Source organism: Ascaphus truei, unplaced genomic scaffold, assembly GCF_040206685.1.
Source record: "Ascaphus truei isolate aAscTru1 unplaced genomic scaffold, aAscTru1.hap1 HAP1_SCAFFOLD_1017, whole genome shotgun sequence".
NCBI lineage: Eukaryota > Metazoa > Chordata > Amphibia > Anura > Ascaphidae > Ascaphus > Ascaphus truei.
Genome location: NW_027453881.1, coordinates 1 through 22,500, shown reverse-complemented (window position 1 = coordinate 22,500; position 22,500 = coordinate 1). Strand labels below are relative to the sequence as shown.

Below are 22,500 nucleotides of genomic sequence, written 5' to 3'. Positions count from 1 at the left end.
GAGGGGTATTTATCCCCCATCTGTAACTGACGTGTAATAATAATATTATCCCCCTTTGGCTGCTCACCAAAGGGACAGAAGTGAGTGAGTTGCATGATTGTACCGCATGAATGAATGAACACGTTCTCATCAATCTCCGGAGTTCAGTATCACTCATATAAATGCTGTGATTATCGTAATGAACAATATACCACCGCATGTTGCTATAGATCTGTACGTTTTGCTGCAGTTCTGTATCTGCATTGGAACATTTACACACAGGACATGTTATACGTAGGAACATCCTGAGCAGTTTTGCAGTGTTACTGTATGTTCGTGCGCTACCTTCTCTCCTGCTGCACAGATTAAACCGGTCCATTGAATTCATACTTTTACTCTGGTCTGTGATATTGTTATTTTCAGTTTTAAAACGGTAACTGTGTCAGCTCCTTATAGTTCCTGATCATTTGTTCTATAGATTCCATTGTGTGTGTGTGTTTATCTATCTATATATATCTCTATCTATATCTCTATCTATATATATATCTCTATATATCTCTATCTATCATCATCATCTTTAAAGCTGCAGTTCAAGCTGACGTTTTTTAATTTCAATATGTGCATCAATACAATCTGCACACTGACAAGTGATTGGCTAAGCTGCAGATCGATCCGTTCTCCTGTAATCGATCGCTGAAGATTTGGCTCGGGGGGATCTTTATATCACTGTTAGGGCTGCAGAAGATTACCCAAGTTGCAAAGTTCTCTGTGGAAGATCATGTGACCAGGCAGGCACTAGATACAATTGGTGCACTGCTAGAGGGAGGCCAAAAGGGGTGTGCTGCAGCCTGCTTCAGAAGAGGAAGGGGATGTGGCTTTGTAATTGGTTGCTATAGAAACAAAAATAAATGTTACATTAGAATACATTAAAAATGTCTTTACTTTTTTTTGTTAATGCTACAAGTATTTTCTCATAGTACAGAACTGATTTCTTTAAAAAAATCACACATATGTAGGATATTGCTTGAACTGCAGCTTTAAGAACCAAAGCAATTACTATGTAATCGCCCCCAACCCCCCAAAAAACCTCCTTGTGATGTCCTTTAAAGCAGGGCATATATTTAATTTTTAGTTTTTTTTCTGCAACCCTGCTTTTCCCCATTATCTTTTTGCATACAGCGCTTTCACTGCAGCCAGGGATTCTGGGTAATGACATGCAAATGAGCACACAGTGTCACCTTTTGCTTCAAATCCATTTTAACATGGAGCCCTATAAGCTTTTGCCTGCCGCATTACACAGCTTTTCAGCACAGCCGGGGATAAAGAAAAGCTGTGTAATGCGGCAGGCAAAAGCTTATAGGGCTCCATGTTCAAATGGATTTGACGTAAAAGGTGACACTGTGCTCATTTGCATGTCATTGCCCAGAATCCCTTGCTGCAGTGGAAGCGCTGTATCCTAAGAGACGATGGGGAAAAGCAGGTTGCAGACCATTCTGGGACGTGTGAATGTGCTCACAAGTAATATTTTTATCTGCTATATGCTGTACGGTGGAGTTTTTTTGTCACTTTTTTTTTACCCACCATAACTTATTTAATGTGTATTAAATTGTAATTAAAAAGGCCCAAAGCCTGCAGTTGTGTTCACATGCCAAACTGTGCTATTTATCCTCACTAGAAAGCACCGAGCTGTTCTCAATGCAGGCTGCATAGACCTCTTCAATGAGCCTCTCGGATAAGACACTTTGAACCACAACGTTGTTTGTCTACAAATAAATGTGATTCTCTTCCTAGGAGTTCCTCATCTCCGAAGACTTTAACAAAATGAACTTTGTGAAGACATACCCAGGTAACCACTCCCGGTGTCCCCTTTGTCACTGCAGGAGGAGGGAGGAGGGGGCGGGGGGGTGGATTGAGACCCTGTGCTTTATGCTGCTGTCCCCACCAGTTTCACCAAAGCCACCTCTGCTTGCCCCCTGCAGCTCATCAGAACCGGGTGACTGCGATTATCTTCGCTCCTGGAGTGGATTGGGTGATCAGCACGGGACATGACAAAAGCGTCACATGGATGTGCACCCAGAGTGGGTCCCTGGTTAGGAGGCATACCTTCACTTCCTGGACTTCCTGTCTGCAGTATCCTTAATAAGCGAGCGGGGAGAAACCTAGCGATGTGTTTGTTTTCCTACTGAAAGGCCTGCATTCGTTGCCGTGAGCGCGATAAGCTTAGGGGCACGGTGTAATAAGTGTACATCTGCATTACTGGCCCCTCACGCAGTGGCAGGGTTAACATATTTTCCCAGGAAGGATATGGCGGAATGAGTATCTTGCATTTAAGTACGTCCTGGTGACTCAAAACAGAAAGAAACAAAGCTTGAGTGAGTCACACTTTCCTGTAACTGTGCATGCGTGGAAGGTACTGAAGGGCTGCTTCAGCAGTTGAGTTGATGTATTCAAACTAACTTTCTGTACCAATGACATGGTTTCATGTATCGGAGCCACACAGGAGGCACCTGCTGTGCTGAAAGGGAAGTCGCAGCCTAATTCTGTCTAGTTTCTCTTGTTTGTGTGTGTGTGTGTGTGTGTGTGTATCTATCTATATATCTATCTATCTATCTCTCAAAAACGTTGTTCCAGTTTTGCCCCTTGTGCAACAACGTGCGATTGTGTAACTTTCCGTAAGAGAAATTAGGGGGGGGGTTATATTATATGTAACATAACTGGATTTGTTCCATTTCTAAGCTCTCCCCCTTCCCCCCCCCTCCCTTTATTGTGCTCCAAAAAGGTCTTTCAAGACCAAGGGCGGCCAACTCCAGTCTTCAAGGGCCATCAACAGGTCAGGTTTTAAGGCTATCCCTGCTTCAGCACAGGTGGTACAGTCAAAGACCTAGCCATTGATTTTAGCCAGCTGTGCTGAAGCAGGGATATCTTTAAAACCTGACCTGTTGGTGACCCTTGAAGACTGGAGTTGGCCGCCCCTGGTCAAGTCCATCAATTCTTTGTTTACCGACGAGTGACAGTCGTCACATTGTCCCACCGGCTGACTGGAACGTTCTTTCCGGGAGAGGTTTGGTAGCTAGATGCAGGAGGGAACGTTGATCTGCCATTGCGTTCTATTCTATCACCGCAGTTCCCGTTACCCAGCTATTCCTCAACGGGAATCCCGTGCAGATACGATGAAGATACACAATATGCCTTTGTGGGAGATTTCGATGGCCAAGTCACGTTGCTGAAGCTGGAGCAGGGCAGTTGCTCCGTGATCTCCACACTTAAAGGACACGAGGGTAATCATGAGAACAGTAACCGCAGGCTATTACCAAGGCAATCGGAGCAGGCACATATTTTAACATAGGATTGATACACGGGGGACTCCTCGCTCCCAGAGATACCTCCGCAGGGGGCGCCCGTAGCTGCTTCGCTCGGCTGGCAGGGAGCACGTAACGGCCGCTAGTCAAAGTGCTCACATCCTGCAGGCCAATAGGAAGCCGTGATGTCATCCGGTGCGACTTCCTATTGGCCCACGTGACGCGGGAACGTTAAACTTTGCTGAGATACCGGCACTCTCTTTGGAGGCCTGTTTCTCGGGGAGCAGGGGGTGCCCAGAGCTGAAATTAATGGGGTTCAGCTCCGGAGACCCTCGGCTTCAAAACCGATGTAAAACCATTGTTTTTTGTTTTTTCAAATGTGCAGAAACATCGCCCTCTCCGATTGCTCCTTTAAACTCTTCCCACCGTTCCAGTATCACAGGATATGTTTCTCTGCAACGCCACAGGTGTATCTGTTACGTTTCTGTCAGGGATTGGAAAGGTCTTGTGAAGGGTTTGGAAATTGGTGTTCCCATCATGCAGCTGTACTTTATGGGGTTTGCAGGCGTGGAGGAATCCAAACTGGAGAATAAGTAATAGGTTGTGTACAATTTGTACTTAAAGCAACAGCTCCACTCAGAGGCGAACGACGGCACAGGGAATAATTATCTTGCTCGTTCAAAACATGGAAACATAAGCCTCGCCGTGACGGGATTGCTCCAGTGAGCAGGCGTCCCCTGCCTGTCCGTGCTCCAGTGAGCAGGTGTCTCCGGCCTGTCCGTGCTCCAGTGAGCCGGCGTCCCCTGCCTGTCCGTGCTCCAGTGAGCAGGCGTCCCCTGCCTGTCCGTGCTCCAGTGAGCGGGCGTCCCCTGCCTGTCCGTGCTCCAGTGAGCGGGCGTCCCCTGCCTGTCCGTGCTCCAGTGAGCGGGCGTCCCCGGCCTGTCCGTGCTCCAGTGAGCGGGCGTCCCCTGCCTGTCCGTGCTCCAGTGAGCGGGCGTCCCCGGCCTGTCCGTGCTCCAGTGAGCCGGCGTCCCCTGCCTGTCCGTGCTCCAGTGAGCGGGCGTCCCCGGCCTGTCCGTGCTCCAGTGAGCCGGCGTCCCCGGCCTGTCCGTGCTCCAGTGAGCGGGCGTCCCCGGCCTGTCCGTGCTCCAGTGAGCGGGCGTCCCCGGCCTGTCCGTGCTCCAGTGAGCCGGTGTCCCCGGCCTGTCCGTGCTCCAGTGAGCGGGCGTCCCCGGCCTGTCCGTGCTCCAGTGAGCGGGCGTCCCCTGCCTGTCCGTGCTCCAGTGAGCGGGCGTCCCCGGCCTGTCCGTGCTCCAGTGAGCCGGCGTCCCCTGCCTGTCCGTGCTCCAGTGAGCGGGCGTCCCCGGCCTGTCCGTGCTCCAGTGAGCGGGCGTCCCCGGCCTGTCCGTGCTCCAGTGAGCGGGCGTCCCCGGCCTGTCCGTGCTCCAGTGAGCCGGCGTCCCCGGCCTGTCCGTGCTCCAGTGAGCGGGCGTCCCCGGCCTGTCCGTGCTCCAGTGAGCGGGCGTCCCCGGCCTGTCCGTGCTCCAGTGAGCCGGCGTCCCCGGCCTGTCCGTGCTCCAGTGAGCCGGCGTCCCCGGCCTGTCCGTGCTCCAGTGAGCGGGCGTCCCCGGCCTGTCCGTGCTCCAGTGAGCGGGCGTCCCCTGCCTGTCCGTGCTCCAGTGAGCCGGCGTCCCCTGCCTGTCCGTGCTCCAGTGAGCCGGCGTCCCCGTCCTGTCCGTGCTCCAGTGAGCGGGCGTCCCCTGCCTGTCCGTGCTCCAGTGAGCGGGCGTCCCCGGCCTGTCCGTGCTCCAGTGAGCGGGCGTCCCCGGCCTGTCCGTGCTCCAGTGAGCGGGCGTCCCCGGCCTGTCCGTGCTCCAGTGAGCGGGCGTCCCCGGCCTGTCCGTGCTCCAGTGAGCGGGCGTCCCCGGCCTGTCCGTGCTCCAGTGAGCGGGCGTCCCCGGCCTGTCCGTGCTCCAGTGAGCGGGCGTCCCCGGCCTGTCCGTGCTCCAGTGAGCGGGCGTCCCCGGCCTGTCCGTGCTCCAGTGAGCGGGCGTCCCCGGCCTGTCCGTGCTCCAGTGAGCGGGCGTCTCCGGCCTGTCCGTGCTCCAGTGAGCCGGCGTCCCCGGCCTGTCCGTGCTCCAGTGAGCCGGCGTCCCCGGCCTGTCCGTGCTCCAGTGAGCGGGCGTCCCCGGCCTGTCCGTGCTCCAGTGAGCGGGCGTCCCCGGCCTGTCCGTGCTCCAGTGAGCGGGCGTCCCCGGCCTGTCCGTGCTCCAGTGAGCCGGCGTCCCCGGCCTGTCCGTGCTCCAGTGAGCCGGCGTCCCCGGCCTGTCCGTGCTCCAGTGAGCCGGCGTCCCCGGCCTGTCCGTGCTCCAGTGAGCCGGCGTCCCCGGCCTGTCCGTGCTCCAGTGAGCGGGCGTCCCCGGCCTGTCCGTGCTCCAGTGAGCGGGCGTCCCCGGCCTGTCCGTGCTCCAGTGAGCGGGCGTCCCCTGCCTGGCCGTGCTCCAGTGAGCGGGCGTCCCCTGCCTGGCCGTGCTCCAGTGAGCGGGCGTCCCCGGCCTGTCCGTGCTCCAGTGAGCGGGCGTCCCCGGCCTGTCCGTGCTCCAGTGAGCGGGCGTCCCCTGCCTGGCCGTGCTCCAGTGAGCGGGCGTCCCCTGCCTGGCCGTGCTCCAGTGAGCCGGCGTCCCCGGCCTGTCCGTGCTCCAGTGAGCGGGCGTCCCCGGCCTGTCCGTGCTCCAGTGAGCGGGCGTCCCCGGCCTGTCCGTGCTCCAGTGAGCCGGCGTCCCCGGCCTGTCCGTGCTCCAGTGAGCCGGCGTCCCCGGCCTGTCCGTGCTCCAGTGAGCCGGCGTCCCCGGCCTGTCCGTGCTCCAGTGAGCCGGCGTCCCCGGCCTGTCCGTGCTCCAGTGAGCGGGCGTCCCCGGCCTGTCCGTGCTCCAGTGAGCGGGCGTCCCCGGCCTGTCCGTGCTCCAGTGAGCGGGCGTCCCCTGCCTGGCCGTGCTCCAGTGAGCGGGCGTCCCCTGCCTGGCCGTGCTCCAGTGAGCGGGCGTCCCCTGCCTGTCCGTGCTCCAGTGAGCGGGCGTCCCCTGCCTGTCCGTGCTCCAGTGAGCGGGCGTCCCCGGCCTGTCCGTGCTCCAGTGAGCGGGTGTCCCCTGCCTGTCCGTGCTCCAGTGAGCCGGCGTCCCCTGCCTGTCCGTGCTCCAGTGAGCCGGCGTCCCCTGCCTGTCCGTGCTCCAGTGAGCAGGCGTCCCCGGCCTGTCCGTGCTCCAGTGAGCCGGCGTCCCCTGCCTGTCCGTGCTCCAGTGAGCCGGCGTCCCCTGCCTGTCCGTGCTCCAGTGAGCCGGCGTCCCCTGCCTGTCCGTGCTCCAGTGAGCGGGCGTCCCCTGCCTGTCCGTGCTCCAGTGAGCGGGCGTCCCCTGCCTGTCCGTGCTCCAGTGAGTCGGCGTCCCCTGCCTGTCCGTGCTCCAGTGAGCCGGCGTCCCCTGCCTGTCCGTGCTCCAGTGAGCGGGCGTCCCCGGCCTGTCCGTGCTCCAGTGAGCGGGCGTCCCCTGCCTGTCCGTGCTCCAGTGAGCGGGCGTCCCCTGCCTGGCCGTGCTCCAGTGAGCCGGCGTCCCCTGCCTGTCCGTGCTCCAGTGAGCCGGCGTCCCCGGCCTGTCCGTGCTCCAGTGAGCGGGCGTCCCCGGCCTGTCCGTGCTCCAGTGAGCCGGCGTCCCCGGCCTGTCCGTGCTCCAGTGAGCCGGCGTCCCCGGCCTGTCCGTGCTCCAGTGAGCGGGCGTCCCCGGCCTGTCCGTGCTCCAGTGAGCCGGCGTCCCCGGCCTGTCCGTGCTCCAGTGAGCAGGCGTCCCCGGCCTGTCCGTGCTCCAGTGAGCCGGCGTCCCCGGCCTGTCCGTGCTCCAGTGAGCAGGCGTCCCCGGCCTGTCCGTGCTCCAGTGAGCGTGCGTCCCCGGCCTGTCCGTGCTCCAGTGAGCGGGCGTCCCCGGCCTGGGGTGAAATCGTATACACGCTAATTTATTTCTGTGTTTCACTCATTTTAAGTACATTATTCTGTTCACTTATCAAGTGTCCAACCCTTTTATCCGTTTGCGCCTGTTTTCACTTTATCACTACACCTTCGCCTGCAGTAAGCACATTGTGAAGGAGCGGGCGGCAGGCCCGTTCCCCAGTGTGCAGAGTTTAGTGGGATAAGCGCTCCAGCGCTGGATCCTCAAGGTCATATATCAATAGCATGGTACATAAGTCAGGGCGCAGGACACAAGGCTAGTGGTATATGCGAAAATATACATCTCTTGTGTAATAAAGTTCTGAAAAGGAACAACACCCTGAAGGAAAAGAGTAATGGGACTGAGCACGCCCCTCAAAACCTCATTGGGATAGTCCCAGAACTGCTATAACAACACATGAAGACAATCTGGATATACTCACAAATATATAAATGCCTCTGTCCTGTGTCCCTGGTGAGGCACGCTGCTGATGGTGAATGTACATATGCAAAAATAGAAAGTACAGCGCACAGCCAAGAGAGCGGGTCCAAAATAGATAAAATAATCTTTTTATATTAGGTCCATTAAAAATAGAGGTATAACAGACCTACGCGTTTCGTGCGCATTGCACTTTATCAAATAGATCACTCCTTGATAATGTGCACGAAACGCGTAGGTCTGTTATACCTCTATTTTTAATGGACCTAATATAAAAAGATTATTTTATCTATTTTGGACCCGCTCTCTTGGCTGTGCGCTGTACTTTCAATTTTTGCATTCCTTGTCCCAGTGTGTTAGTTTAATGCAAGTGCACTTTGGGCTGCACAGAACGTATGTTGTTCTGTATGACCGAGGCAGTGTACCTTACAGACCGCTTCAGAAGTCTCTCATTAAGTTCAGTGAGGCTTGGGTTACACATGGCACAGGTTGCATCTTTCTCTCTTTCTCTCAGGCAGCATCTCCTGTCTCTGCTGGGACCCAGTCCAGAGGTTGCTCTTTTCTGGATCTTCCGATCACAGCATTATCTTGTGGGACATCGGAGGGAGACAAGGCCGGAAACTGCTTCTCCAAGGACACCAGTAAGAACCATGCTGGATAAGCATTACCCGGGGCATCTCCCAGCAACAGCAGCTACTCAACCACTTTGCTTCCAAAGTAACGTCTCCAAGTGCTCCTTTCTCGTGGGCGCACAACTCCTGGAGTTCCCTTGCAGGGCTCTGTGCTATTTGGGCTCTGTGCTTGTGCTTCCGGTGCTAGACCAAGACCTCACTCGCTGTAGGTGGAAGATTATTTTAGAAATATAAAATGTGGAGCACTGACTCAATGCTTCGGTGTCTGTATAGGGAAACCCATCTACTTTAGGGCACCGGGAAGTTCAGCTAAAGGCAGCAGTGGGAGAGACACTTGATGTGTTGTAGTATGTGTTATCGCTGGGCCTGCGTGCAGCATTATGAGACTTTTATTAGGTCACCTTGTAGTTGAAGTGACAGACAGGGTTATATTGTCCATTACCTTACTCGCCTGTCAAGATGACATAGATCAGGGGCGGCAAAATAGTCCTCAATTGCCACCAGCAGGTCAGTTTTTCAGGATATCCCTGCTTCAGCACAGGTGGCTCAGTCACTGATTGAGCCACCTGTGGTGAAGCAGGGATATCCTGATAACTGGACTTGTTGGTGGCCATTAAGGACTGGAGTTGGCCACCCCTGACATAGAGGGCACTTATTGTCCCCATAGTTTTTGTGTGGCACACACTGCATGGGCACTATGTCCTTTCCATCTCTGAGTCGCCCTACACTGGAAGGAACAGACTAAATGTGTCAGAAGAATGGTTGTCCCCACTTCACTGTTGGGTCCCGTTGTTGCATTTCTTTTCAGTGACAAAGTGCAGGGTTTGTGTTACCTGCAGCTCACCCGGCAGCTGGTTTCCTGCTCCGCTGATGGGGGTATCTGCGTCTGGAACATGGATACTGACCGGGAAGAGGTAACCGCACACATCTATTTAATGATACGTGGTGATAGGACTTGATCATCGGAACGGGATTACTCTAATTACCTTCTAGCGGAACGTGATCACTCTAATTACCTTCTAGCGGAACGTGATCACTCTAATTACCTTCTAGTGGAACGGGATCACTATAATTACCTTCTAGCGGAACGTGATCACTCTAATTACCTTCTAGCGGAACGTGATCACTCTAATTACCTTCTAGAGGAACGGGATTACTCTAATTACCTTCTAGCGGAACGGGATTAATCTCATTACCTTCTAGCGGAACGGGATTACTCTAATTACCTTCTAGCGGAACGTGATTACTCTAATTACCTTCTAGCGGAACGGGATCACTCTAATTACCTTCTAGCGGAACGGGATCACTCTAATTACCTTCTAGCGGAACGGGATTACTCTAATTACCTTCTAGCGGAACGGGATTACTCTAATTACCTTCTAGTGGAACGGGATTACTCTAATTACCTTCTAGTGGAACGGGATTACTCTAATTACCTTCTAGCGGAACGGGATTACTCTAATTACCTTCTAGCGGAACGGGATTACTCTAATTACCTTCTAGCGGAACGGGATCACTCTAATTACCTTCTAGCGGAACGGGATCACTCTAATTACCTTCTAGCGGAACGGGATTACTCTAATTACCTTCTAGCGGAACGGGATTACTCTAATTACCTTCTAGCGGAACGGGATTACTCTAATTACCTTCTAGCGGAACGGGATTACTCTAATTACCTTCTAGCGGAACGGGATTACTCTAATTACCTTCTAGCGGAACGGGATCACTCTAATTACCTTCTAGTGGAACGGGATCACTCTAATTACCTTCTAGTGGAACGGGATTACTCTAATTACCTTCTAGCGGAACGGGATTACTCTAATTACCTTCTAGCGGAACGGGATTACTCTAATTACCTTCTAGTGGAACGGGATCACTCTAATTACCTTCTAGCGGAACGGGATTACTCTAATTACCTTCTAGCGGAACGGGATCACTCTAATTACCTTCTAGGGGAACGGGATTACTCTAATTACCTTCTAGCGGAACGGGATCACTCTAATTACCTTCTAGCGGAACGGGATTACTCTAATTACCTTCTAGCGGAACGGGATCACTCTAATTACCTTCTAGCGGAACGGGATTACTCTAATTACCTTCTAGCGGAACGGGATCACTCTAATTACCTTCTAGTGGAACGGGATTACTCTAATTACCTTCTAGCGGAACGGGATCACTCTAATTACCTTCTAGCGTAACGGGATTACTCTAATTACCTTCTAGCGGAACGGGATTACTCTAATTACCTTCTAGCGGAACGGGATCACTCTAATTACCTTCTAGCGGAACGGGATCACTCTAATTACCTTCTAGCGGAACGGGATCACTCTAATTACCTTCTAGCGGAACGGGATCACTCTAATTACCTTCTAGTGGAACGTGATTACTCTAATTACCTTCTAGCGGAACGGGATCACTCTAATTACCTTCTAGCGGAACGGGATTACTCTAATTACCTTCTAGTGGAACGGGATTACTCTAATTACCTTCTAGTGGAACGGGATTACTCTAATTACCTTCTAGCGGAACGGGATTACTCTAATTACCTTCTAGCGGAACGGGATCACTCTAATTACCTTCTAGCGGAACGGGATTACTCTAATTACCTTCTAGTGGAACGGGATTACTCTAATTACCTTCTAGCGGAACGGGATTACTCTAATTACCTTCTAGTGGAACGGGATTACTCTAATTACCTTCTAGTGCAACGGGATTACTCTAATTACCTTCTAGCGGAACGGGATTACTCTAATTACCTTCTAGCGGAACGGGATCACTCTAATTACCTTCTAGTGGAACGGGATTACTCTAATTACCTTCTAGTGGAATGGGATTACTCTAATTACCTTCTAGTGGAACGGGATCACTCTAATTACCTTCTAGCGGAACGGGATTACTCTAATTACCTTCTAGCGGAACGGGATCACTCTAATTACCTTCTAGCGGAACGGGATTACTCTAATTACCTTCTAGCGGAACGGGATTACTCTAATTACCTTCTAGTGGAACGTGATTACGCTAATTACCTTCTAGCGGAACGGGATCACTCTAATTACCTTCTAGCGGAACGTGATTACTCTAATTACCTTCTAGCGGAACGGGATCACTCTAATTACCTTCTAGTGGAACGGGATTACTCTAATTACCTTCTAGCGGAACGGGATTACTCTAATTACCTTCTAGCGGAACGGGATTACTCTAATTACCTTCAAGCGGAACGGGATTACTCTAATTACCTTCTAGCGGAACGGGATTACTCTAATTACCTTCTAGCGGAACGGGATTACTCTAATTACCTTCTAGCGGAACGGGATTACTCTAATTACCTTCTAGCGGAACGGGATTACTCTAATTACCTTCTAGCGGAACGGGATTACTCTAATTACCTTCTAGCGGAACGGGATTACTCAAATTACCTTCTAGCGGAACGTGATCACTCTAATTACCTTCTAGCGGAACGGGATCACTCTAATTACCTTCTAGTGGAACGGGATTACTCTAATTACCTTCTAGCGGAACGGGATCACTCTAATTACCTTCTAGCGGAACGGGATTACTCTAATTACCTTCTAGCGGAACGGGATCACTCTAATTACCTTCTAGCGGAACGTGATTACTCTAATTACCTTCTAGCGGAACGGGATCACTCTAATTACCTTCTAGCGGAACGGGATCACTCTAATTACCTTCTAGCGGAACGGGATTACTCTAATTACCTTCTAGCGGAACGGGATCACTCTAATTACCTTCTAGCGGAACGGGATTACTCTAATTACCTTCTAGTGGAACGGGATTACTCTAATTACCTTCTAGCGGAACGGGATCACTCTAATTACCTTCTAGCGGAACGGGATTACTCTAATTACCTTCTAGCGGAACGGGATTACTCTAATTACCTTCTAGCGGAACGGGATCACTCTAATTACCTTCTAGCGGAACGGGATTACTCTAATTACCTTCTAGCGGAACGGGATTACTCTAATTACCTTCTAGTGGAACGGGATCACTCTAATTACCTTCTAGCGGAACGTGATTACTCTAATTACCTTCTAGCGGAACGGGATCACTCTAATTACCTTCTAGCGGAACGGGATTACTCTAATTACCTTCTAGCGGAACGGGATCACTCTAATTACCTTCTAGCGGAACGTGATTACTCTAATTACCTTCTAGCGGAACGGGATCACTCTAATTACCTTCTAGCGGAACGGGATTACTCTAATTACCTTCTAGTGGAACGGGATTACTCTAATTACCTTCTAGCGGAACGGGATCACTCTAATTACCTTCTAGCGGAACGGGATTACTCTAATTACCTTCTAGCGGAACGGGATTACTCTAATTACCTTCTAGCGGAACGGGATCACTCTAATTACCTTCTAGCGGAACGGGATTACTCTAATTACCTTCTAGCGGAACGGGATCACTCTAATTACCTTCTAGCGGAACGGGATTACTCTAATTACCTTCTAGTGGAACGGGATTACTCTAATTACCTTCTAGCGGAACGTGATCACTCTAATTACCTTCTAGCGGAACGGGATCACTCTAATTACCTTCTAGCGGAACGTGATCACTCTAATTACCTTCTAGCGGAACGGGATTACTCTAATTACCTTCTAGCGGAACGGGATTACTCTAATTACCTTCTAGCGGAACGGGATTACTCTAATTACCTTCTAGCGGAACGGGATCACTCTAATTACCTTCTAGTGGAACGGGATTACTCTAATTACCTTCTAGTGGAACGGGATTACTCTAATTACCTTCTAGTGGAACGGGATTACTCTAATTACCTTCTAGTGGAACGGGATCACTCTAATTACCTTCTAGTGGAACGGGATCACTCTAATTACCTTCTAGTGGAACGGGATTACTCTAATTACCTTCTAGTGGAACGGGATCACTCTAATTACCTTCTAGCGGAACGTGATTACTCTAATTACCTTCTTGTGGAACGGGATCACTCTAATTACCTTCTAGTGGAACGGGATTACTCTAATTACCTTCTAGTGGAACGGGATTACTCTAATTACCTTCTAGCGGAACGGGATTACTCTAATTACCTTCTAGCGGAACGGGATCACTCTAATTACCTTCTAGCGGAACGGGATCACTCTAATTACCTTCTAGCGGAACGGGATTACTCTAATTACCTTCTAGCGGAACGGGATCACTCTAATTACCTTCTAGTGGAACGGGATCACTCTAATTACCTTCTAGCGGAACGGGATCACTCTAATTACCTTCTAGCGGAACGGGATCACTCTAATTACCTTCTAGCGGAACGGGATTACTCTAATTACCTTCCAGCGGAACGGGATTACTCTAATTACCTTCTAGTGGAACGGGATCACTCTAATTACCTTCTAGTGGAACGGGATTACTCTAATTACCTTCTAGTGGAACGGGATTACTCTAATTACCTTCTAGTGGAACGGGATCACTCTAATTACCTTCTAGCGGAACGGGATCACTCTAATTACCTTCTAGCGGAACGGGATCACTCTAATTACCTTCTAGCGGAACGGGATCACTCTAATTACCTTCTAGTGGAACGGGATCACTCTAATTACCTTCTAGTGGAACGGGATCACTCTAATTACCTTCTAGCGGAACGGGATCACTCTAATTACCTTCTAGCGGAACGGGATCACTCTAATTACCTTCTAGCGGAACGGGATCACTCTAATTACCTTCTAGTGGAACGGGATTACTCTAATTACCTTCTAGCGGAACGGGATTACTCTAATTACCTTCTAGCGGAACGGGATCACTCTAATTACCTTCTAGCGGAACGGGATCACTCTAATTACCTTCTAGCGGAACGGGATTACTCTAATTACCTTCTAGCGGAACGGGATTACTCTAATTACCTTCTAGCGGAACGGGATTACTCTAATTACCTTCTAGCGGAACGGGATCACTCTAATTACCTTCTAGCGGAACGGGATTACTCTAATTACCTTCTAGGGGAACGGGATCACTCTAATTACCTTCTAGCGGAACGGGATTACTCTAATTACCTTCTAGCGGAACGGGATTACTCTAATTACCTTCTAGTGGAATGGGATTACTCTAATTACCTTCTAGCGGAACGGGATCACTCTAATTACCTTCTAGCGGAACGGGATTACTCTAATTACCTTCTAGCGGAACGGGATCACTCTAATTACCTTCTAGGGGAACGGGATTACTCTAATTACCTTCTAGCGGAACGGGATCACTCTAATTACCTTCTAGCGGAACGGGATTACTCTAATTACCTTCTAGTGGAACGGGATCACTCTAATTACCTTCTAGCGGAACGGGATTACTCTAATTACCTTCTAGCGGAACGGGATCACTCTAATTACCTTCTAGTGGAACGGGATTACTCTAATTACCTTCTAGCGGAACGGGATCACTCTAATTACCTTCTAGCGGAACGGGATTACTCTAATTACCTTCTAGCGGAACGGGATTACTCTAATTACCTTCTAGCGGAACGGGATCACTCTAATTACCTTCTAGCGGAACGGGATCACTCTAATTACCTTCTAGCGGAACGGGATCACTCTAATTACCTTCTAGCGGAACGGGATCACTCTAATTACCTTCTAGTGGAACGTGATTACTCTAATTACCTTCTAGCGGAACGGGATCACTCTAATTACCTTCTAGCGGAACGGGATTACTCTAATTACCTTCTAGTGGAACGGGATTACTCTAATTACCTTCTAGCGGAACGGGATCACTCTAATTACCTTCTAGCGGAACGGGATTACTCTAATTACCTTCTAGCGGAACGGGATCACTCTAATTACCTTCTAGCGGAACGGGATTACTCTAATTACCTTCTAGCGGAACGGGATCACTCTAATTACCTTCTAGCGGAACGGGATTACTCTAATTACCTTCTAGTGGAACGGGATTACTCTAATTACCTTCTAGCGGAACGGGATTACTCTAATTACCTTCTAGTGGAACGGGATTACTCTAATTACCTTCTAGCGGAACGGGATTACTCTAATTACCTTCTAGTGGAACGGGATTACTCTAATTACCTTCTAGCGGAACGGGATTACTCTAATTACCTTCTAGCGGAACGGGATCACTCTAATTACCTTCTAGCGGAACGGGATCACTCTAATTACCTTCTAGCGGAACGGGATCACTCTAATTACCTTCTAGCGGAACGGGATTACTCTAATTACCTTCTAGCGGAACGGGATCACTCTAATTACCTTCTAGTGGAACGGGATTACTCTAATTACCTTCTAGTGGAACGGGATTACTCTAATTACCTTCTAGCGGAACGGGATCACTCTAATTACCTTCTAGCGGAACGGGATTACTCTAATTACCTTCTAGCGGAACGGGATTACTCTAATTACCTTCTAGTGGAACGGGATCACTCTAATTACCTTCTAGCGGAACGGGATTACTCTAATTACCTTCTAGCGGAACGGGATTACTCTAATTACCTTCTAGCGGAACGGGATTACTCTAATTACCTTCTAGCGGAACGGGATTACTCTAATTACCTTCTAGCGGAACGGGATTACTCTAATTACCTTCTAGCGGAACGGGATCACTCTAATTACCTTCTAGCGGAACGGGATCACTCTAATTACCTTCTAGCGGAACGGGATTACTCTAATTACCTTCTAGCGGAACGGGATTACTCTAATTACCTTCTAGCGGAACGGGATTACTCTAATTACCTTCTAGCGGAACGGGATTACTCTAATTACCTTCTAGCGGAACGGGATTACTCTAATTACCTTCTAGTGGAACGGGATTACTCTAATTACCTTCTAGTGGAACGGGATTACTCTAATTACCTTCTAGCGGAACGGGATTACTCTAATTACCTTCTAGCGGAACGGGATCACTCTAATTACCTTCTAGCGGAACGGGATCACTCTAATTACCTTCTAGCGGAACGGGATTACTATAATTACCTTCTAGCGGAACGGGATCACTCTAATTACCTTCTAGTGGAACGGGATCACTCTAATTACCTTCTAGCGGAACGGGATCACTCTAATTACCTTCTAGTGGAACGGGATCACTCTAATTACCTTCTAGCGGAACGGGATCACTCTAATTACCTTCTAGCGGAACGGGATCACTCTAATTACCTTCTAGTGGAACGGGATCACTCTAATTACCTTCTAGCGGAACGGGATTACTCTAATTACCTTCTAGTGGAACGGGATCACTCTAATTACCTTCTAGCGGAACGGGATTACTCTAATTACCTTCTAGCGGAACGGGATTACTCTAATTACCTTCTAGCGGAACGGGATCACTCTAATTACCTTCTAGTGGAACGGGATTACTCTAATTACCTTCTAGTGGAACGGGATTACTCTAATTACCTTCTAGTGGAACGGGATTACTCTAATTACCTTCTAGCGGAACGGGATTACTCTAATTACCTTCTAGCGGAACGGGATCACTCTAATTACCTTCTAGTGGAACGGGATTACTCTAATTACCTTCTAGTGGAACGGGATTACTCTAATTACCTTCTAGTGGAACGGGATCACTCTAATTACCTTCTAGCGGAACGGGATTACTCTAATTACCTTCTAGCGGAACGGGATCACTCTAATTACCTTCTAGCGGAACGGGATTACTCTAATTACCTTCTAGCGGAACGTGATTACGCTAATTACCTTCTAGCGGAACGGGATCACTCTAATTACCTTCTAGCGGAACGGGATTACTCTAATTACCTTCTAGCGGAACGGGATCACTCTAATTACCTTCTAGCGGAACGGGATTACTCTAATTACCTTCTAGCGGAACGGGATTACTCTAATTACCTTCTAGCGGAACGGGATTACTCTAATTACCTTCTAGCGGAACGGGATTACTCTAATTACCTTCTAGCGGAACGGGATTACTCTAATTACCTTCTAGCGGAACGGGATTACTCTAATTACCTTCTAGCGGAACGGGATTACTCTAATTACCTTCTAGCGGAACGGGATTACTCTAATTACCTTCTAGCGGAACGGGATTACTCTAATTACCTTCTAGCGGAACGGGATTACTCTAATTACCTTCTAGCGGAACGGGATCACTCTAATTACCTTCTAGCGGAACGGGATCACTCTAATTACCTTCTAGTGGAACGGGATTACTCTAATTACCTTCTAGCGGAACGGGATCACTCTAATTACCTTCTAGCGGAACGGGATTACTCTAATTACCTTCTAGCGGAACGGGATCACTCTAATTACCTTCTAGCGGAACGTGATTACTCTAATTACCTTCTAGCGGAACGGGATCACTCTAATTACCTTCTAGCGGAACGGGATCACTCTAATTACCTTCTAGCGGAACGGGATTACTCTAATTACCTTCTAGCGGAACGGGATCACTCTAATTACCTTCTAGCGGAACGGGATTACTCTAATTACCTTCTAGTGGAACGGGATTACTCTAATTACCTTCTAGCGGAACGGGATCACTCTAATTACCTTCTAGCGGAACGGGATTACTCTAATTACCTTCTAGCGGAACGGGATTACTCTACCTTCTAGCGGAACGGGATCACTCTAATTACCTTCTAGCGGAACGGGATTACTCTAATTACCTTCTAGCGGAACGGGATTACTCTAATTACCTTCTAGCGGAACGGGATCACTCTAATTACCTTCTAGTGGAACGGGATCACTCTAATTACCTTCTAGCGGAACGGGATTACTCTAATTACCTTCTAGCGGAACGGGATCACTCTAATTACCTTCTAGTGGAACGGGATTACTCTAATTACCTTCCAGCGGAACGGGATTACTCTAATTACCTTCTAGTGGAACGGGATCACTCTAATTACCTTCTAGTGGAACGGGATTACTCTAATTACCTTCTAGTGGAACGGGATTACTCTAATTACCTTCTAGTGGAACGGGATCACTCTAATTACCTTCTAGCGGAACGGGATCACTCTAATTACCTTCTAGCGGAACGGGATCACTCTAATTACCTTCTAGCGGAACGGGATCACTCTAATTACCTTCTAGTGGAACGGGATTACTCTAATTACCTTCTAGCGGAACGGGATTACTCTAATTACCTTCTAGTGGAACGGGATCACTCTAATTACCTTCTAGCGGAACGGGATCACTCTAATTACCTTCTAGCGGAACGGGATCACTCTAATTACCTTCTAGTGGAACGGGATTACTCTAATTACCTTCTAGCGGAACGGGATTACTCTAATTACCTTCTAGCGGAACGGGATCACTCTAATTACCTTCTAGCGGAACGGGATCACTCTAATTACCTTCTAGCGGAACGGGATCACTCTAATTACCTTCTAGCGGAACGGGATCACTCTAATTACCTTCTAGCGGAACGGGATCACTCTAATTACCTTCTAGCGGAACGGGATCACTCTAATTACCTTCTAGCGGAACGGGATTACTCTAATTACCTTCTAGTGGAACGGGATCACTCTAATTACCTTCTAGTGGAACGGGATCACTCTAATTACCTTCTTGCGGAACGGGATCACTCTAATTACCTTCTAGCGGAACGGGATCACTCTAATTACCTTCTAGTGGAACGGGATCACTCTAATTACCTTCTAGTGGAACGGGATTACTCTAATTACCTTCTAGTGGAACGTGATCCCTCTAATTACCTTCTAGTGGAACGGGATCACTCTAATTACCTTCTAGCGGAACGGGATTACTCGCGTGGGTTGGGTGGGACAGTTCGGATGGTGGAGTGGGAATTCTGCGTAAGAAGACCGCTTGGAGCGTCCTTATAGTTTTCTTCTGTCTGGCTGTAAAACTATTTGATCAGTGTCTACAGCAGGGGGGGGGGGGCAAGTCCAGTCCTCAAGGGCCACCAACAGGACAGGTTTTCAGGATATCCCTGCGCCAGCACAGGTGGCTCCCACTGATTGAGCCACCTGTGCTGAAGCAGGGATATCCTAAAAACGTGACCTGTTGGTTGCCCTTGAGGACTGGAGTTGCCCTCCCCCCCCCCCCTCCCCCTCTCTGCAATGTCTTCTTTCCAACTTTTTATTTCATCCCAAGTCACCCCACCGGACTGAAACGTTGGCACGGGGGAACAAATGCTGTTTTGCGGGCATAACAATTGTGTTACCATTTGTTTTTGATGGAGCCCCAGTATTTCTTGTGTAGGGTGAGCGCACGGAATTGGGGGGTAACGTGCGCATTAACGTCTAATCCGTCTGTATGCTGGTGTTCCTGTTACCTTCTCTACAGAATGTGTGCCGTGCTAGGGAGGTGACAGGGGCTAGTTAAGCACCTAAAGTGCCGACGTTTAACCATTTCAGTGCTGTCGGGCCTGCAGTACAGGACACAGCAAGAGCAAAGAGGGACTGTGAAATACTGCTTGTGCCGGCAGTATCGCTCGTCTGATCTGCCCGTCTCACATCCCCTCTGTTTAAGGCTCCTCAGTGGCTAGAAAGTGACTCTTGTCAGAAATGTGCCCAGCCGTTCTTCTGGAACATAAGGCAGATGTGGGATTCAAGGACCCTCGGCTTACGTCAGGTGAGATTGGAGGGAGCATGTGTTTGCCTCTTCTGTTCCTCTCTTATATCTCTCTGGCTCTTTCCTGTCTCCCTCTCGCTCCCTCTCCTCCCCCCTCCTCCTCTCTTTCCTCCCCCCTCCTCCTCTCTTTCCTCCCCCCTCCTCCTCCTCTTTCCTCCCCCTCCTCCTCCTCTTTCCTCCCCCCTCCTCCTCCTCCTCTTTCCTCCCCCCCCTCCTCCTCCTCTTCCTCCCCCCTCCTCCTCCTCCTCTTTCCTCCCCCTCCTCCTCCTCCTCTTTCCTCCCCCCTCCTCCTCCTCCTCTTTCCTCCCCCCTCCTCCTCCTCCTCTTTCCTCCCCCTCCTCCTCCTCCTCTTTCCTCCCCCCTCCTCCTCCTCTCTTTCCTCCCCCCTCCTCCTCCTCTTTCCTCCCCCCTCCTCCTCCTCTTTCCTCCCCCTCCTCCTCCTCTTTCCTCCCCCTCCTCCTCCTCCTCTTTCCTCCCCCCTCCTCTTTCCTCCCCCCTCCTCCTCCTCTTTCCTCCCCCCTCCTCCTCCTCCTCTTTCCTCCCCCCTCCTCCTCCTCCTCTTTCCTCCCCCCTCCTCCTCCTCCTCCTCTTTCCTCCCCCCTCCTCCTCCTCCTCCTCTTTCCTCCCCCCTCCTCCTCCTCCTCCTCTTTCCTCCCCCCTCCTCCTCCTCCTCCTCTTTCCTCCCCCCTCCTCCTCCTCCTCCTCTTTCCTCCCCCCTCCTCCTCCTCCTCCTCCTCTTTCCTCCCCCCTCCTCCTCCTCCTCCTCCTCTTTCCTCCCCCTCCTCCTCCTCCTCCTCCTCTTTCCTCCCCCTCCTCCTCCTCCTCCTCTTTCCTCCCCCCTCCTCTCCTTATCCCCCCCCCCCCATTCTCTCCTCTCGCTCTCTTCTCCCCTCCCTCGCTCTCTTTTCCTCTCCCTCTGTTTGGTTAAGCAGCCTTTGTCCATCTTCCCACCCGTTCAGCACCACTGCAGGAAGTGCGGGCAGGCTGTGTGTGGGAAGTGCAGCTCCAATAGGTCCAGTTACCCCATCATGGGTTTCGAGTTCCAGGTGCGAGTCTGCGACTCCTGCTACGAGACCATCAAAGATGAGGAGTGAGTATCTGGGAATGTATTTATTTATAACATGTTTTACCAGGAAGTAACACATTGAGAGCTGCCTCTCGTTCTCACGCATGTCCTGGGCAGGGGATGGGAAGGGGTTCCTTTTCTCCTGCCCGGGGACTCTCACGTTGGCACAGAATCTATGCATTTTTCATATGTAGAAATATAGGGGGGATGGGGGAGCTTGCACTGCAGCTGCCCTCTCTGTACTTTGTGCGTGTCTGAAAAGTTTGCGCAAAGTTGATTTTGCAGCAACAAAGCCGCGTTTCCAGGAAAAACTGTCTGCGAAAAAACAGCAACAAACAAACATTGCACGGTCACATGATCAATATGCGTGCCACATCGTCGTGGGAGTTTGCCAGCACCATGCCACGAACATGTTAATGGCAAACTAAAAAGGAACACTGTGCACGCACGTCTCTCACTGCTGGGTAATGTGCGCACACGGGGGGGGGGGGTCTTTTGAAACTATTAAACTGCTTGTAACTGGGAAGTTTGTCAGGGAGTGCACATGCAGGGGACAGATATATGGGAGGGCACGGTGTGGGAGGGGGGAGTTTGGCATGGGACAGATATATGGGATGGTGTGAGAGGGGGGAGTTCGTCAGGGAACAGATATATGGGAGGGCACGGTGTGAGAGGGGGGAGTTTGGCAGGGGACAGATATATGGCACGGTGTGAGAGGGGGGAGTTTGGCAGGGGACAGATATATGGGATGGTGTGAGAGGGGGGAGTTTGGCAGGGGACAGATATATGGGATGGTGTGAGAGGGGGGAGTTTGGCAGGGGACAGATATATGGCACGGTGTGAGAGGGGGGAGTTTGGCAGGGGACAGATATATGGGATGGTGTGAGAGGGGGGAGTTTGGCAGGGGACAGATATATGGGATGGTGTGAGAGGGGGGAGTTCGTCAGGGAACAGATATATGGGACGGTGTGAGAGGGGGGAGTTTGGCAGGGACAGATATATGGCACGGTGCGAGAGGGGGGAGTTTGGCAAGGGACAGATATATGGCACGGTGTGGGAGAGGGGAGTTTGGCAGGAGACAGATATATGGCACGGTGTGGGAGGGGGGAGTTTGGCAGGGGACAGATATATGGCACGGTGCGAGAGGGGGGAGTTTGGCAGGGGACAGATATATGGCACGGTGCGAGAGGGGGGAGTTTGGCAGGGGACAGATATATGGCACGGTGCGAGAGGGGGGAGTTTGGCAGGAGACAGATATATGGCACGGTGCGAGAGGGGGGAGTTTGGCAGGAGACAGATATATGGCACGGTGCGAGAGGGGGGAGTTTGGCAGGAGACAGATATATGGCACGGTGCGAGAGGGGGGAGTTTGGCAGGAGACAGATATATGGCACGGTGCGAGAGGGGGGAGTTTGGCAGGAGACAGATATATGGCACGGTGCGAGAGGGGGGAGTTTGGCAGGGGACAGATATATGGCACGGTGTGGGAGGGGGGAGTTTGGCAGGGGACAGATATATGGTACGGTGCGAGAGGGGGGAGTTTGGCAGGGGACAGATATATGGCACGGTGCGAGAGGGGGAGTTTGGCAG

General features: G+C 50.8%; 1 protein-coding gene across 1 annotated transcript in view; it reads left to right on the top strand.

Moving 5' to 3' along the window:
- WDFY1 (WD repeat and FYVE domain containing 1) overlaps positions 1-20,953 on the top strand; it is a 28,682-nt gene extending 7,729 nt beyond the window's left edge. The window contains exons 4-10 of the mRNA XM_075581044.1: positions 1,771-1,825; positions 1,959-2,109; positions 3,145-3,257; positions 8,205-8,331; positions 9,131-9,236; positions 19,743-19,844; positions 20,804-20,953. Of these exons, the coding sequence (XP_075437159.1) occupies positions 1,771-1,825; positions 1,959-2,109; positions 3,145-3,257; positions 8,205-8,331; positions 9,131-9,236; positions 19,743-19,844; positions 20,804-20,938 (789 nt within the window). The 3' untranslated portion in view covers positions 20,939-20,953. The remainder of the gene's footprint in view (positions 1-1,770; positions 1,826-1,958; positions 2,110-3,144; positions 3,258-8,204; positions 8,332-9,130; positions 9,237-19,742; positions 19,845-20,803) is intronic.
- The last annotated feature ends 1,547 nt before the right edge of the window (positions 20,954-22,500 follow it).